The sequence below is a fragment of the Polypterus senegalus genome, chromosome 16 (genome assembly GCF_016835505.1).
Source record: "Polypterus senegalus isolate Bchr_013 chromosome 16, ASM1683550v1, whole genome shotgun sequence".
In the NCBI taxonomy this organism is placed as follows: Eukaryota; Metazoa; Chordata; class Cladistia; order Polypteriformes; family Polypteridae; genus Polypterus; species Polypterus senegalus.
The window spans coordinates 21814318-21831080 of record NC_053169.1 but is presented as its reverse complement, the minus strand read 5'-3'; the positions used below and the strand labels follow the sequence as shown (position 1 = coordinate 21831080).

The 16763-nt window shown below is 37.0% G+C and overlaps 1 protein-coding gene across 1 annotated transcript; it reads right to left on the bottom strand.

The window, feature by feature from the left end:
* Positions 1 to 1149: 1149 nt before the first annotated feature.
* Positions 1150 to 15143, bottom strand: sde2 (SDE2 telomere maintenance homolog (S. pombe)). Its single transcript, XM_039738085.1, has 8 exons — positions 14959 to 15143; positions 10107 to 10224; positions 9660 to 9771; positions 7935 to 8104; positions 5100 to 5205; positions 3888 to 4275; positions 3708 to 3794; positions 1150 to 2761 (listed from the first exon to the last, which is right to left on the bottom strand). The coding sequence occupies exons 1-8, from the start codon at positions 15058 to 15060 to the stop codon at positions 2537 to 2539; spliced, it is 1308 nt and encodes a 435-aa protein (XP_039594019.1). The 5' UTR covers positions 15061 to 15143; the 3' UTR covers positions 1150 to 2536.
* Between the last annotated feature and the right edge of the window lie 1620 nt (positions 15144 to 16763).

Below are 16763 nucleotides of genomic sequence, written 5' to 3'. Positions count from 1 at the left end.
AGGTCCTTTGACTTGTTCCCACATCCTAAGGTTAGATTAGTATGAGTTCATAAATGAGGCCATTGTGAGTGAGGGCTCCCTGTGCTTGCCGGGCTGCTGGTGCCGCCTGGGTCCTGATATTCTTGGCAGAGACAAAGTAAGTGAACAGAGTCATGGATGGACGATAAGAAGTCCCGGATTTATAGGACAATACTGATTTGCATTTTAACATTTTCATTGGGCATTTAAAACAGGCTGATTATGATAGGTTTAAATATTTACAGCTGTGCTAAGCAATAAAAAAACCTCACACTTGTTCCATTCCATTTGAACTAGGGTGGTGCTGAGGTGTCACCCATTGCATGGCTGCACTGTTCCTAATTTGGGATCTGGAGTTGGTTTGTCATGTGCTGGGTGTGGCAATGCGCTGTTTCAGCGTGTGCTCCTAACCTGTACCTAGAGAGCTAACACATAACATCTTCAGAGCACCATCTATTGGAATGCACTTTGTAACACATTCATCGTAATGAAACAAAATGTGTCTGTGAACACTTCCTTCTGTCCAGTTGCTGTCTCTGTTATTCCAACAGATGGCTCATCACAAACATCTATTTCATTTGTTGCCGAGTTTTTCATGATGAGAAGGTGGCAGCTTCTAGGTATAGCAGTGACTGAACATGCCACTGGACAGTGACAACTTGTTGCATGTTGATGACAGCATGCATAGAAGAATTTCACCAGACACTGACAGTAATTCACCTTAATAAAAAGGACAAGGGTCTGTGTATTTGGGGGTCCTTCCAGTTGGTATGTCTCTGTTATTCCAACAGAGGGCATACCATCAAACATAGTAGTAGTAATAGTGCATAATATTTGTCATTCAAACAGAGGGCACTAACTGCCATTTAATACTTAATTAAGACGAGAGCAAGCAAGTTTAAGAGAACGGTCACAGCAAATCAGGTGCAGGGCCGTCTTAATGTATAGGCACAATGGGCACTGGCAAGGGGATGCAGGAGCCTATGGACCTTACAATGTTTCCAATGCCTACGTTATGTTTTGCTGTCAAAAACAGGGGCCCAAGCACACTGCTTTGCCCAGGGGCCTATGATGCTGGTAAGATGGCTCTGGGTGAGGTGGGCTTCCAAGGGAAGGAGGTGTGCTGTTCTCTCAGGCTCACAGCTCTTTAGTGAACTGTAACTTTATACAAAATGTAACAAATTGCATGTTTATACAAATTATTAATATTACAGATACAAAAGAAATTCACACAAAACAATAAACATGACCCAGTCCAGGTTCATACATGTATAGGATGATGAAATGAAAATCCTAAGTAACAGCCTCCTGACCGTTATATAAAGTTTTGTCTTACCGTGATGGCAATGTACAGAAAATGAAGATTTGCAGACGTCCCCAGACATAAAAACAAACAATGGACACAGAACATAAACATTAATCCAGGGAAAAGTCCAATCTGATGGGTGTAAGTGTAGTGTTGAAACAAAAGGACAAAGGGAATCATAAATTCATTGGTTAACCAGTTAGGCTTCATCTTATTTCACTCCCCCCAGTGTATTCTTGAAGTTGCAGTCCATTTAAGTAGCGCCGATTCAGTGAGGTCTGCGGTTTTCCTTAGTAGGTTGCAAAACTCACAGACTAATTTTCATCATTTATTTATGACAAACCTACAACGAGGTGGATCTGCAAATTGCAAGGACCGACCTGTATTATTACGTTGCATTGTTTGTTTTTCTCATTATACTTTCTTGCTTTTTGTTTTCATTATTATGTCCAGATATAATTATGCAATATTCATTACATTATAACTTAAGGTTATTACATACAAAAGCACCCGCAAAATCCAGGACCAGAGAAGTGTGCGAACTGATGACATGAAGAACCGTCTTCACGCCGAACTGGAATCGCCCCCGCATAAATCAGTCATCCAGCCGATCTGGATCTTCATAATTAGATCTGGACCACCCTGTATCTGTAATCTGGCTTGGATAAGAAAAACACTTGACAAGTGCGTCGTTCACAGAGAAAGGGATGTCTAGAAAATGCGATGCGTCTCCTAGTCAAACACCGCTTAGTTATTGTCCCAAATCATAAGCCATGAAAATGTATAACATGCGGGCATCACTGGTGGACCCCAGACACAGAGAAGCACCACAACTGTGCAGCTACTCATTCCTGGGGCTTTTTAATTTCAGGCCTCCTTCAAACTGCTTCAGGCTCTGACAGCACTTGCAAAACTAGAATACCGAGACCACCACAGCTAATGCTGCATTCTCCTGCGGTAAGACGGACAAGAAATGCAAGTCAGAAATTTCACATGAACATCCTCTAAAGGTAGGGTTCCAAAACGCAGAATTCAAATCGAACAGTGCTACCCAATTTCGCCAAGTTGTGACAAAGACACCGACTTTTCCCCTCAGTCTAACCAGCGACAAACCAAAAAAAAAAAAAACCTTTAAAGGAGACGGTCCTTTATTTTTGTGCACCTGTAATGTGTTTAAAAATATAAATCTATTGGGTAAAATATGGTGGCCGGCTATTTGTTTTGCTTCATTTTCGCCTTTCCAGACTTGGCAAAAAGAGCTGGGTTGATCTGGTCCTTACTAAGCCCTCTGACTGAGAAGAGCCTGGCGGCCCTCTCCTGCAGAGACCCTCCACATTTCAGTCCAAGTGTCGTTAACTCCATCTTGAGTCTCTCCAGTCCCAAGGATTCCAGGTCTGAGACGGAGCTTATTGTCATTAGGTCCAGGGGGGCATCAGTCTAAAACAGAAATTAAAATAGAATATGTAAATGTAATTTTTACTCTGCAACTTTTACTCAAATCACCAAATATTACATTTCAGAAAATTAATCTGAAGCCATATAATAAAGCACTTCAGACTCATTTTAGCAGCGACATAATGCTATTCCACTATTCAACTGGCAAAATTTAAAAAAACTGTGCCAACCCTGATCTTAAACTATGCACTGAGAAAAAGACATTTAAATCCACATAAGTAAAGGTATGAATGTTTTATAGTTTTGAAAAATAGAGACTCCAAGGTGCAAAGGAAAAAAAAAAAATATATGGGCTAGCGGCGCATGCCTCTTTCATACTAACACGCCAGTCTCCAGCTTGTGTCAATGTTGATTTCATTTCATTGCTCAATCCACCTTTATGAAACTAATTAGCCTCGCTTGACTGAAGCGAGTGCCACCATAGCCAGTCATCAGCTTTATCTCCACCTACTGCAGTGATATCAGCCAGTTACCTTTGGTGAAAAAGGTAAATTAGCAGTTCAATGTAACACATAGTTGGTTTATCCAATCCTCCCAACAAATCAAAATGCACACAATCCTGCCACATGCTCAGAGCTGTGGTATCCAAGGAAGACATGCTGCACATCCTACGACATCTGGAGAGAACATCTCGGCTAACTGCTACACTGTGAACTTGTCTAGGATATCCAAAAAGCCTCACTGTGGATATGTATAGTGTAAGATGACTCTTTAATACAAGACAAGTATAAACTTGTATTAGTAGTGTCATGATTAAGCTGTGTTGTGATTATTTTGTCACTGTTGAGACGGCACAGTAAGAGGTACGACTTTCTGGAATGAGATTCTTAGCAATGGCCCACTCTTCTGGGTAGCTACTTGAAACAACAGGAACACACTGAAGGGCGCAACAAAAAAAATGAGTGTTAAACACCTAGCAGTTACTTACCACCATTTTCAAAATATCTTCAGGCCCTGTGCTGGTAGCAACTGCACTTTTATCACTTTGATATACTGAAGCAGCCTTGCTTATGATCTGAGTGAGAGAAAAAAAGGAAAAACATCCATGATCTTAAACTGGTTAAAGCCAGCTATTAAAGTGCATCTACCATATCTGACCAATACTCACCTCAGGCAGGGATGCGGAAGCTTCTTCCTTTTTCTGACTACTCTGAACCTGGCTGACTTGGTCCTCATCTTTCTCCTCCTGCACAACCGGTGACTCGCTTTTTACAACATGTTGCAGTTCTTCATCAGGCTGTGTTTCTTCTGTTATTGTTTCAGGCGAGTCTTTGTTTTCTGTTTTACTTTCCAAGTAGTTCTCTGCCAAGGAGCTACATGGCATGCTTGATGTTTCAGCCTCACTTTCATTTTTAAGTGAACACTCACTTTCTGTTCCATTACTTTCTGGGCTTGTTTCTCCCAGACTTGCCCTACATTTTGAGGGAAATTCTTCATTGTCACTGCCGAGGCTATCATCTGAACCTGCAGAATCCTCAAGGCCATCAAGTCCTGTCCTGAGAAATATTAATGAAAGATGTGAAATATCCACCGACAAGAATAAGTACAAACATATTATAGAAAGATTTTAAGTCATGGAAAAAATTTAATTCTCAGTTAGAGGATCTGTGTAGAAGTTTGTCAAAACCTGGCAGGATCTAATCAATAATATTTTAGAATAAGCTCTTAAAGCACTGAGGAAATAGAATATCTTCCTTTTTTTATCTGTCTATTAAACTTATCAATTTATGCATTTTGACCAGCTTTAAGTTTTACTTCGTTGGCCATGCTCTCTCGGGGTGGGGGTTTGGTTGATTTGTTTTCAATCCTATTTTTCATAAAAATTGATCTGTATGTAATGATTACAATAAAATCAATACAATTAAAGAAACAGATTAGCTTTTAAACTTTCAAAAATAGAATTTGAAACAATGCTTTTCATATAAACCCTTTCAACTTATAAGAAATATTTTTAAGATCTCAAAAAGGACCAACTTTCCATTAAGCACATTTTAATTCACATTCAAATTCCTCTGTATGAGTGTCTCCTATATGGAGCACTTTACATTAGGTAGCCACAGAACTGGGTATAAATCTCACAAATGAACACACTTAAACATAGATACAGAAACATAACTCTGAAAGAACCATGTTGAACATAATTTATGTATTAGCCTTTGTATATTAATTAATTATTGGAGATTTACAAGTGATAACCTAAAACAATGCTTTAAAAGGTTAAAAAAAAATTGCATCATTTGGGTCATCCACACACTGTTATTAACATTTTAATAAGCAATTTATTATAACACTTTCCCCACTTCTCCAAATAAATGCTTACCAAGAACATTTATTCTTGCTTGGTTTCTCTGTTTTGTCGAGGTTTGGCTTCTTTCTGCTTGGTCCTTCTTCTGCCATTACTAAACGACTAGAGGATGCTTGCATGCCTACAATCAGATGGTTTTAAAAAACAAAACTAAAAATCAATCCATCGAAAAACGTGACAATTGTTCAAATTACATAATGCTGAATTGCTATGTGATTATTTGCAACTTCTTGGCGTTTAATTTACTACAGTACCAAGTCTGGAACAGGAAAAAAAAAAATCAGATTATCGCAACTAGGAAAACACAGTCAGTCAGTCAATCGTAACTGAGGCTCATACAAAGAAACATAATTCACCGGAAACATGTGGGCATGTAAACTGGCAAGCAGCTCTGGGAAAGAAGAGGTTCAACGTAATAATTTAGAGTGAGCACGCTCAACTTCAGCATTTTGCTTTCGTTTTACTTGCTACATGAATACCACTTAACAACTTATTTATTTTTTTCTAGCAAAAATTAGAAATGTTTTTAAGTCTGCCTGAGCATACCCATATATAAACAAAAGCACCAGTGGCCTGTGATTATATTCATTTTCAATGCACTGCTAAATATGCCAAATAAAATGTGCTATAAAACTGCACAGGCTTACTCAGAACAACTGTCCCCTTCCAACTTACCCTTAGTGTATCTTTAGTAGCCTAAACTATGAATATAACTGCAACAAGGAGGCAATGTGAAGATATAGCTTGTGTATATACAGTTGCTATGAGGCAGATATTTATTTTGGTAATAAACTGCTCTCAATGTTAAGACCATTAATTTACATCCAACTACCAAGTTCATTTGAAGGAAAACGGCCTTGACCGATTAAAAACTCACAGTTTAAGGCACAGAAATCATCCAGTACATGTAAACCATGGTTTTGATCATCTGATGGATATTTCACCTTGTAATTTCAGCAACATTCAAACATTATTGATTTTAAAATAATCTGAAAAGTTTTGTTTTTTGTTAAAAACAGACCCATGAAAAGATTTTTATATTGATAAACAACTTGGTTTAGAAGGTGTTATGCAAGTGCCCGTTTTGCATCACAGTTTGCAATTCTGATTTAAAATTATTCTGTAAGTTGTGAAACAACTGAAAAAAGTGATTTAATATAGGTTCTATTCAAATTTGTGTGTACAAGTTGATATGTAAAAGGATTACACAAGGACAGGTTTAACAAATGAAATTAGGTGTTCTCAAGTCATGTTTACCTTAAAGATGGCACTTGATTTCAAAACCACCCTGACTGCATAGACCCATAAGTAGCATCGCTGGTTATGGTGTGGGGCCACGTTAGACAATAGCATGCTGAATGGCTTCCAATATTAACAATAATGTTCGGGGTGTGTGTGTGTGTGGTTGTGTGTTGGGCTGTAAGGAGTCAAGACTTAAAAACCAATATCCAGAACACTCCTTGCGCAAAGTGCATCACAAGACAATACATTTGGAAAGTGACTTGTGTGTAAACTAGGATGTTTCAGTTTTACATAGAATCTTATTAATGTTGGAATGCTGCCAGTGTTAATTTCATTTTTGCAAATTATTGTTACTAGCACAAAGCCACCATGTATTTGCATTTATCTCATATGCAATAATTTAAATTGTTGCCGATTGACCATTAAAAATTAGTAATGTTTTATTAATGACTGGAAATTTTCACTTACTTGCAAATGAATAGTTTGTCAAAATAAAAAACGATGTCTAATTTTTGCTTTTACACTACCTGAAATGTAACAGCTTGAGTGGATGCTACATCCAGTTTGTCTCAAAGATTATACATAGAATGCAAAACAAAGTGCACAATTATGCACATAATTGCCAACTAACTTTCTTACATTACAACATTCTCTCTGCAACTGGCATCTTGTAATTGCAAAAAACAGAGCAACATTAACAACACAATTTCAACTGCTAAACAAAAGTAACTGATCGCTAAGCAATCCACAAATGTATCACAAGAGACTGCTAAGCAAATTCAAAGACTAAAATTTTCTCACTGTATGCGACACAGTCATTTTATTAAGTGTCCAACTATGAACCACCAAGATGCTGTAATGATGGCCTAAAATAAGAATGAAAGAAATGTACTAGAAAGCACAGAATATTCTAACAATTCATATTGTATCATAAACCCTGAAATTTAAGTCTGGGTGAATCACTATAAATTTGAAGACTTCATGGTAGATACTTTATAAATCATTGTAAATATCTGCACCAAAGTCTATTTTTAATGTCATAATATTACTGTCCGATCCGGCTTGTGTGTCATATTATATACATGCAACTTTAACAGGCAAAAAATGGTTATAGTCTGTGGGATTAAAAAGAAAGAAATACAAAATAATACCTTGTCGAACATGCAACCTAAATATTTCTAATAATTGTAATCCCTAACAAGTTTTGGATTTTTCTGTACTAAAATACAGACTTTCGGTATACAGCAAAATACAAATGGCAAACAACCACAGGACAGCAACTGTAATATTTTTTAATAGAAACTAAATAATTATTCTGATTAAGATTAACACTACTTGCACACTGAAGCCTCTACGTTTGGGGTTGAAGAATTTTTAAGAAATTAAGTCCGCAGAACAATATAGTAGGGGTGTTTTGAAATTTTATTAAAGGGTAAACTAGCTAAATTTGAGAAACTTATCAATACAATATTTTATAAAGGAATCAACTAACAAAGCTATGCAGAATTTGTTAAAAATATGTAGGTGTATTGTGTATGTAAATATTATGCAGTTTCAAAACTCAAAGGACTACAATCTAAACTAAACAAACAATGAATACACGTTTACCCTTTAGCACAGAGTCCTCTAGTCTCTCTGACAAATCATGACACTGTTGTTGGTAGCTGGAATCTGTGAAGTAATGTTTGGGGTCTGCCAATTTGCGTTTCAAACGTTCAAGTCTTCTTTGTTCCTTCTCAGCCTCTCTCTCGGCTTGTTTTTTGAGCCACTCTGCCATCCTAGAACAAAAAGCAACTTTTTGTAGCACTGACTAGAGAAAGAAAACCTGAAACACTTTTACATTATTCTGCAAGTTTGAAATCTGGATATGCTGAACATTATTTGGAGTCCATCAAATTAAGAGCTTATTACATTCGGACAGCCCTGAAGTAGTAGCCACTTCTAATATTTACAAAAAAAAAAAAAAAACTCCATCTTAATGGTTTTAGTTACACTATAAATTTTAAATAAGGTGAATTATAACTCAGGTTAATATAATTTGTAAATTGTGTAAACAAAATGTCACTGCCAAGAGTGACAACACAAGCAACCTTTTGATTACCTCAAGAACAGCAACACTACTGAATTCAGGAGGGGAGCTGTGACAACTTTTGACATGAAATAAAACTCAAAAGAAAAAACAATTTAAAACTAATCTACAAGTATCAACTCATTCACCAACAGATGCCCAAGATTAAACACTTAAAATGTGTTGACATGCCTTCCAGATATTTTTTGACCAGATTCTGCCACCCTTTTTTAGGTGTCCTGGACATCAAATTTTTCACCTCAAACCTTGTTTATAATATTGACTCAAAAGGCATGCCAAATTTTTTGCTTTTTAAAAAGTTAAGCCAGTTTGCTAAATGCCTTCGCATTTCCTTGACAAAAATCTGAAATTTGAGATGTTTAAGGTTTGTAAACAAGCTATTCTAAATGCTACTGAAAGTCCAATAAAGTCAACGATGGGTCAAAACTTACCTGAAAGAAATAGCAAGGTAAAAATTTTTTAGAAGCAGCTTAAATTATGGGATTTTCATTTATTTTACTTTTTCGTTTTGAGGAAATTTAGGGAACATCAAAGAATAATAAACAGAATACATTTAGATTGTTTTTATTTATTTCAAACACAAAAACCAGTCATATTTGACCAGAAGACTTAAGGGTTAAATCAATTTTTCACATACAACAGATTTATGGTCAAGCTCTACAAATGAACCATATAGAAGCTTCAAATTTATACTATAGAGACACTTAAGAGTTGGGGGCTTAAAGAAGAGCATCTAGTGTGCATGTGCCACCTTACCGATTGCTGAACTAACATATTTGCTGTTCATTATTGTAAATTAACTTTTCTGTTATGTTTATTTATGCTTATGATAAGTTTTTTTTTCATACCAAGAGACCAAGTGTAAAGAATTCAGACACCCCCTTACCATAGAGTACAAAAAAATATATAAATAAAAAATTCAGGACATTTCAGGTTATCTGCTGAAATATAGTTTGTGCAAACCTACAATTATAAAGCATATTGGCTAAAAATACATTATACTTAAACACAAACTAGAATTTTGAAATTACCATTTCAGGAGCAGCAAAACTGAACAAAGCAATTTAACATAGCATTTAGTCAGAGTTATCACAAACTGGAGCTGCTACAAATCCCACCATTCTTGAGCTACTGCCCAGAATATCAACATAAATCAGTCATGACAGTAAGATGCACCGTACTACAATAAAACAGAGTAAGCTAGCAGAAACAAAGCTGGTGCATTAATTTAATTTCTTACTTACTCTTTCTCGTGATTAACATCCCGGAGACGCCTACCACTGAGATCACGACAAGCTTCCCTATTGGTGGTCTTCTCAATCTGGGCACCTAAGGCTCTAAGCATTGATCCAAACCCTGGAACAAGGAGATAAAGAATCTATTTGTTTATTCATTTTCACAACCAGTTTATTCCGATACATGTTCACTGGGGACTGGAATCTTTCCTAACAGCAATGAACTCGAGGCAGGAAAACACAATTATGTGATGGTTAATTTAAAACTCATCAGGATTACACAACTACTAAAACTTTTTTTTTTTTTTCCAAAAATAAAGGACATTTCAGAATAATGCAACTTTTTATCTCTTTCCATTAACCATCTGTACATTACTTTTTAATAATAAAACCACAAGATCTGAATCTGGACTGAAAAAAAGTTTAAACATTATAACTTGCATACTATTAGCTCACCTCCTTTTCCACCAAATATTCGAGGCTCCAGAGAATATACTTGTCCTCTCCGGACCTGTTCATCTTCTGCTGCAAGTTTTCCATTGCGCTTAATATAAAAATCCGAATCTGGAATAACCTGCAAAATTAAAACTTTGAATCAAAAAAAGTCATACCTTATGTCTTAGTCTGTACACAGAACTTAATTTTAAAGTTTATATTTTCATAAAATGATCTCAGAAGTAATACCCCATTAAATTTTAAAAAACAGTCAAAAATGTCAATAAAGACCCCATAAACTTAAAAAAGGAACTTAAATAGACCTTCAAAGTGCATACTCTTTGATTGTTTAGGACTCCAACAGATTAAGGTAAGTTATATGGAAGGAATGAAACTTAAAATTCTCATTTCCCAGGTACCATCACACAAGAAAGAAGAATCTTGGGGCGGTATATCATATTTACAGCTGTACAGAAACTTTTCAAAATTTTCTTTTTCACCAAGATATGACCACTAACTCAACTCACCCTACCACAAACATTTCACATGTGTAGAAAACGTAGGGCCCAATGATTTCCGCAATGTGGAAAGCATGGACGGAATCACAGAATTGACGCATTAAAAACGGATTTTAGATTTAAAAGCGGAAATGTGTGGAATTTAGAGAATGAAGGGGTGACTGTTACAAAACTTCCCAATACTGTAAATTAAACGATTGAATAATATGTAGTTCTATCATCCAGATACTATTTTCTAATTTGTTGTTTTGCGATCAAATGCAATTCTTCGTAGAAATTCAGGTCGAGCCTCGATCTGTTTGTGTGTTTCCTGTATGTTTTCTCGTTAAGGGCACATGAACTAGTCAGCTGTATGAGACAGAAATGTTGAAGTGAGCAGTATTAGATACTCTATGTTAAAAAAATAAAAAAAATAAATAAAATTTAAGAAACAAGAGCTTAACTGCAAAATTGAAGGCACAACAATATCCCGGTGACTTTTACGAACTTTTCTACAAGTTTTGCCAACATACCATAGGCTGGACACAAGATACTTTGGCGAGTCAGACATTAGGCTCTAAAAAAAAAAAAAAGACAAAGATGTGCCCTTTCTTTATTAAGCATTGTAAACAAAGAGGCACGCTTCCAGAAAATGAGCAGTCTTCAAACTCATTTGTCCCATGTCTTTCAACAACATATAGACGCCGTTCTTCGATAGATTCAGGCCAATAAAATGTATGTTGTAGTTGATGAAACCACCGGTAGCCAAGAACACATAGTTCTCAGAATATTGATATGTGATTAAACATTTGGCTGTATGGTAATTCTTTTATGTAGGCAGTTCTAACTGTACATGAAAATTATATTTAACCGGTATTAAGTGTTTCCCATAGAAAAATGTTATTAGTGAACGGCACTGGTTGTTAACGAGATCCCTTTTAATAAAGAACAATGTTCTTGGATTTAATGAATGTTTTGCCTCGTGGTGACGAGGCACACAAGGTCCACATTTGACTCTTCCATTAAACACTCGGCACCTACAAACCTGGGCAGAAGAGCAGGCTTCTCGAACCCTTAAAAGCGGGTCTCTCTTTTTAATTCCCGGATTTAGCATCTTGTAGATTAATTAAATTACAAAGCAAAAGCAAACTATTTTTAAGATATGCCGTAGATGAAGCTACAGATGTAATGATGCATGTTTTCAATCTGAAAACATTTAACTTTTAATAATAATTTGAAATAATTTGCATAATTACAGGTACTGGAGACCAGTACTTTTTGGCAGATATCTTTATGAAGAGCTGCAACTTTTCCACCTTTTCGCAGGCAGCACTTCAGTCCCTTCACAACCACCAGCTAAATCTTAATGAAAATTTAGCAGCATACAGCATCATGGAGGATCTGGGTTCCTACCTGATGAATTACAGTTTACAAAAAAAAAAAAAATCAAATCTGAATCAAGGAAAAATAAAACCGTGAAAACTGAAAACCAAAAAAAAAAAAAAAATTTGTGAGAAAATAAAACGGATTCCATAGGGCCCTAGAAATGGGGTTACCCAGAGGATGCTCATAAAAACAAAAAGGGTAAACTGAAAATACCACATAAAAGTGAGCCAGGCTAAGAGCTGAACCAGAGTTTCTGAAGTTTTGTTGTAACAGGACTAATCACTACACAGCAAATGCATATGAAGGAGGATGAGGTTATAGCATGCACTGACACAGTGCATTGCCACACCCACCACACATATGTCTTAATAATAATTCTTTACATTTATATAGCGATTTCTCACTACTCAAAGCGCTTTACAGATTCTACACAGGGAGGATCTAGGACATAAACCCCATGTTTTCCTTACTGCGAGGCAAGAGCGCCACCACTCTGCCACCTATGTGGGAGAATCATGGCAGCTGAGAATATATGAATGAAGTAGGACTTAAGACAACTACTAACATGATTAACACACAAGTGTTTTCTTTTCTTTTGGCGTGTCTGCATGTGTTGTGCATAGCACCTATTGAGAAAGCTGAGCTCTGTCTGTCTGCATGAAACTACTCAGTCACCATAGACCAATTTTGTTGAGCATACTTCGTGTTCAAAGAAATGTGTCAGACACTTTCATTCAGATATCTTAAAGAAATTGCACTGAACAAAAAGTTTTAGAATTTTCCAATGAAAAGCACTGGCAAATTTACAAACCTGAAAATGTTAAAACTGAGGAATGTTCTGCACGACTTCAACAAGGAAATAGTTTACCTGTTCAAAATTTAACCTTGAGAGCGGCTGCTTGAACTTGTTATATAATTTTGTATACTGTCATCTTTTACTCGTCTGACAGTTGCTCGGATGCCCAATGCAAGTTGAGTGAAATGCAGGACAGACTGCACACGTTGAAACACCTCACAACAGAAGCACCATTCTCCTGCTGCTTTAGATAAGTTAACTAATAGAGTACAAAAAAAATAATAAATGGAAGGGGAAAGCAATTATGCAAGCATACATAAGACTGAGCTGATTAAACAATATTATCTGCTTATTATTGTAAAAAACTGACATCATCCTGCAGCTAAATGGTTTTTGAACACATTAATAACATGGGAAAGGTGCAACTGCCCTAACTGATACAAACAAAGGACAGGTTTAAAAATGGACAGTCATCTGGCAGTGGAAGGTTTCAGTAGCTCAAGCACATGATGGTCTCCAATTTAATATGTGCTGCTACAAGAAGCCAACATAACCAACGTAATGATGTGAAGACAGCAGTGATGTGCTAGCCTGAAATGCTGCTGTGATGTGAATCATCTGCAGCAGCTTGGTGGCACATGCCAGTACTCTTGCCATGACCAAATTGCAGTAGTCCTGTTGTGATAAGACCAATGCCTGGACCAGGAGATGCGATACATACTCAGATATAGTCCAAGCTTGCAAATACTGTATAAAGTTAACCTGCAACACACATAAACCATTTCAATATGATCAGTGCAGGACAGACATCCCCACCTCAAGGTTGCGTACTGACTTGGCAGGCGTTCGTGATAATGAGCTGAACTGAATAGTGATGGGGTGCAGAGAAAACGGTCAAGCTAGGATAACAAGGTGGGCAATCTCTGGCAGGTTGAGCTGGAGAAGGTGTTCATTCGTCCAGCTTGCAATATCAGTGTGACATGCAGCGATTTTAGCGGATAACAAGTGGTACGCCAGAGGGAACAACGGGTGCAACTGGGTATCATCTGTGTAAGAGCCATTTGTTATTTAGTAATGTTATGTTAAATAGATAGAAGTATTTTCCTAGTTAGGCGGAGTGGTGGTTCTGAGGCTAGAGATCTGCACTGGCAATCGGAAGGTTGCCGGTTCGAATCACGTAAATGCCAATACACACAAGCTAAAATGAAATGGAATCTTCAAATTATTGCTTGTCCCTGTAACTATAGAGTGTCCCAGTTTATGATCTGCCTTGCAAATTGTAAGGCATGGACACCAAACATCTTTCATATCATATCCCATTGACCGTATTAAATGTGCCGCACGCATTGAACACACTGAATGCAACAGGTAAAGCATAGGCGAGTCTGCAATTGAAAAATAATGCAACCTACTTTCAGTATAGAGAGTAACTTAAGTTTAACAAGAAAAAGCTAAGCTTGTACAAGAAAAACATTTTCATGTTTACTTTTTATCCTGCGTGTGTAATAACTTTTTTCTCTATTCTTGTATGAATTATTTTGCTTTGACTTTGCACGGAGCCTTTTTAAAACGAACTTTACTGGACTGAGAAATTTCCTTTGTTACTCGTTTGCCAAGTCAGTAGCAGCTCGATTTTGGGAAACTGGAAAAGACGCAGCTACTATCAGCATTGGACTGCTAAGAGAAATAAAAGGGACTGGACGATAAGAGCTGGGAAGAGGGGCGGTTTTTAGAGGCGTTTTGGCGATTTACCGGATTACAAAGATAGTATGCCCGACACTAGAGTAGCTACACCCTTTTAACACTGAAAGTAATTTGTCCTGAACTCTAAAATCCCGCAGAAAAAAAAAAGTGAACAGGACAAATGACAGAGTTAAGAATGTAAGGCTATGGCATAAAAATATTACTTTTTTTTTTATAAATGTAAACACTACCACACTACTGTGATTTTCTGAATTCAAAACAAGACAAGAAAAAAGACGAGGTGACTAAAGAAAGGTATAATTTAAAAGAAAAACAAGTCTCTGTTTGAATAAACGTGCGAGCCACTTGCACAACATATTCCAGCAACATGCGTACTGCAAGAAAACCACCGTGAAAAGCGGGTATCTAACGGAGCACTAAAAAGAAAAGGCCGATAATCACTCGATTTCAGTCACTTCTTGTAAAATAAAGTCATAACCCCGTTACTCACTTGATTCTGGTCGACGCACCGTATTAAATCTCGCACCGAACTACCCTCCGACACGTGAATACAATGAAGCTGGTTAAATAGATCCCTTAAAAACAAATCCATCTTAATGTATTTCTTTAACAAACACACGATTACGACAACAAGGAGGAAGTGGCGGTAGAACCTCTCCACACCGGAAGTAAATAACAAACGCACAGATCCGCGCACGTGACGTAATCTGAGAGTCCCGCCTTTATAGAAAAAGATGGAAGTGGTTGTCGCTACCCAATCTCGAAGCTTCGAAAATAGTGACATCTGCTGGGTTACAGATATCATAGCAACCTTGAGCTCGGCACTACGTACTTCTGCTGTTAAGGAGGAGGAGGTTAGATAGATAGATAGATAGATAGATAGATAGATAGATAGATAGATAGATAGATAGATAGATAGATAGATACTTTATTAATCCCAAGGGGAAATTCACATAATCCAGCAGCAGTATACTGATACAAAGAAACAATATAGGAGCATGCACTGATATACAGTGCCTCACCCACCACACGACAAACCAACTCAGGATCCAGATTAGCACCCGAGTGCAGCCATGCAACGGGTGATACCTCAGCACCACACTAGTTCAGATGGAGTGGAACAGTGCCCCTAAAAATTAGTAAAATACCTGTAAAGTTATCTATTTTTCATAAATAGTTTTTTTTTTTGAGTTGGCTTTTGATTTACAAACATAATTTTTCTCCACATAGTTTTTTTTTTCCTCTGGAACAATCAACAAATTGCTCACAAAGGTAAATCAGCATTCTTCGATAAATTGTTTAAGAAAAATATTTTGTTGATTCACCAGTTATTTGATAATAATCAAATAATGGCCTGTTCCGATTTTTGCGCAAAAATACAGGGAAAACATAAGGATTGGTGGCAGGATTGGCACTGCAACCGCTGTAAAACGCCCCGCACTGTTCAGTGTGGCACTGAGGTGCCACCCGTTGTATGCATGGCTGCCCTGGGATCTCAATCCGGGTGCTTCACCGAATGGAGGGGTGCGGCAATGCGCTGTAATCAGTACACGCTCCCAACCTATCCACTCGTCTTTCAGTAAGAGTGTGTGTCTCTATCCCGGGTATTTTTTTTCTCCTAAAAGCTGTCACACCATTGCAAACACCTTCTTATTTAGATACATTTTCATTATCAATAAATGTAGGGAAAAGCCAAGCAAAATGACACCTTTTATTGGCTAACTAAAAAGATTACAATATGCAAGCTTTCGAGGCAACTCAGGCCCCTTCTTCAGGCAAGATGTAATCAATTGTAATCAAGATTTCATCTTGCCTGAAGAAGGGGCCTGAGTTGCCTCAAGCTTGCATATTGTCAATCTTTTAGTTAGCCAATAAAAGGTGTCATTTTGCTTGGCTTTTCTCTACATTCATAATGGCTAACACGGTACAACAACCTAGTACTACATTATCAATAAATGAATTTAACATATTGGACAACAGCTGTAGTAATAAATTTATAAGGCAATCGCTAATTCAATAAACTAACCCTCCTGTGAAAATGTAGTGGTTAGCTCCACAACAGAAACACTGTCGCCCAATATGGACCTTTTTTGTAAGTTTGTTATCAATAACAAAATCAGAGTACTGTATTGCATTTTGAATATTGCGCAGATATTACCGAGTTACAGTTTTTCTCGATTGGTTTGGCTCATTTCTTGAAACCGAGATGACATTCTCAAAATAACATGGACAGATCTCCAAACCACCTTGCAAATGTTCACAACAGAATGGCATTTCTCATTGATTTCATCAAAT

Coding starts and splice junctions, on each gene's coding strand:
- sde2 (XM_039738085.1), bottom strand. CDS start 15,060: ATGGATTTGTTTTTAAGGGATCTATTTAACCAGCTTCATTGTATTCAC. Junction 4,276..5,099: donor AGCAAGAATAAATGTTCTTG/GTAAGCATTTAT, acceptor AATATTTCTCAG/GACAGGACTTGATGGCCTTG. Junction 2,762..3,707: donor AAGATATTTTGAAAATGGTG/GTAAGTAACTGC, acceptor TTTCTGTTTTAG/ACTGATGCCCCCCTGGACCT.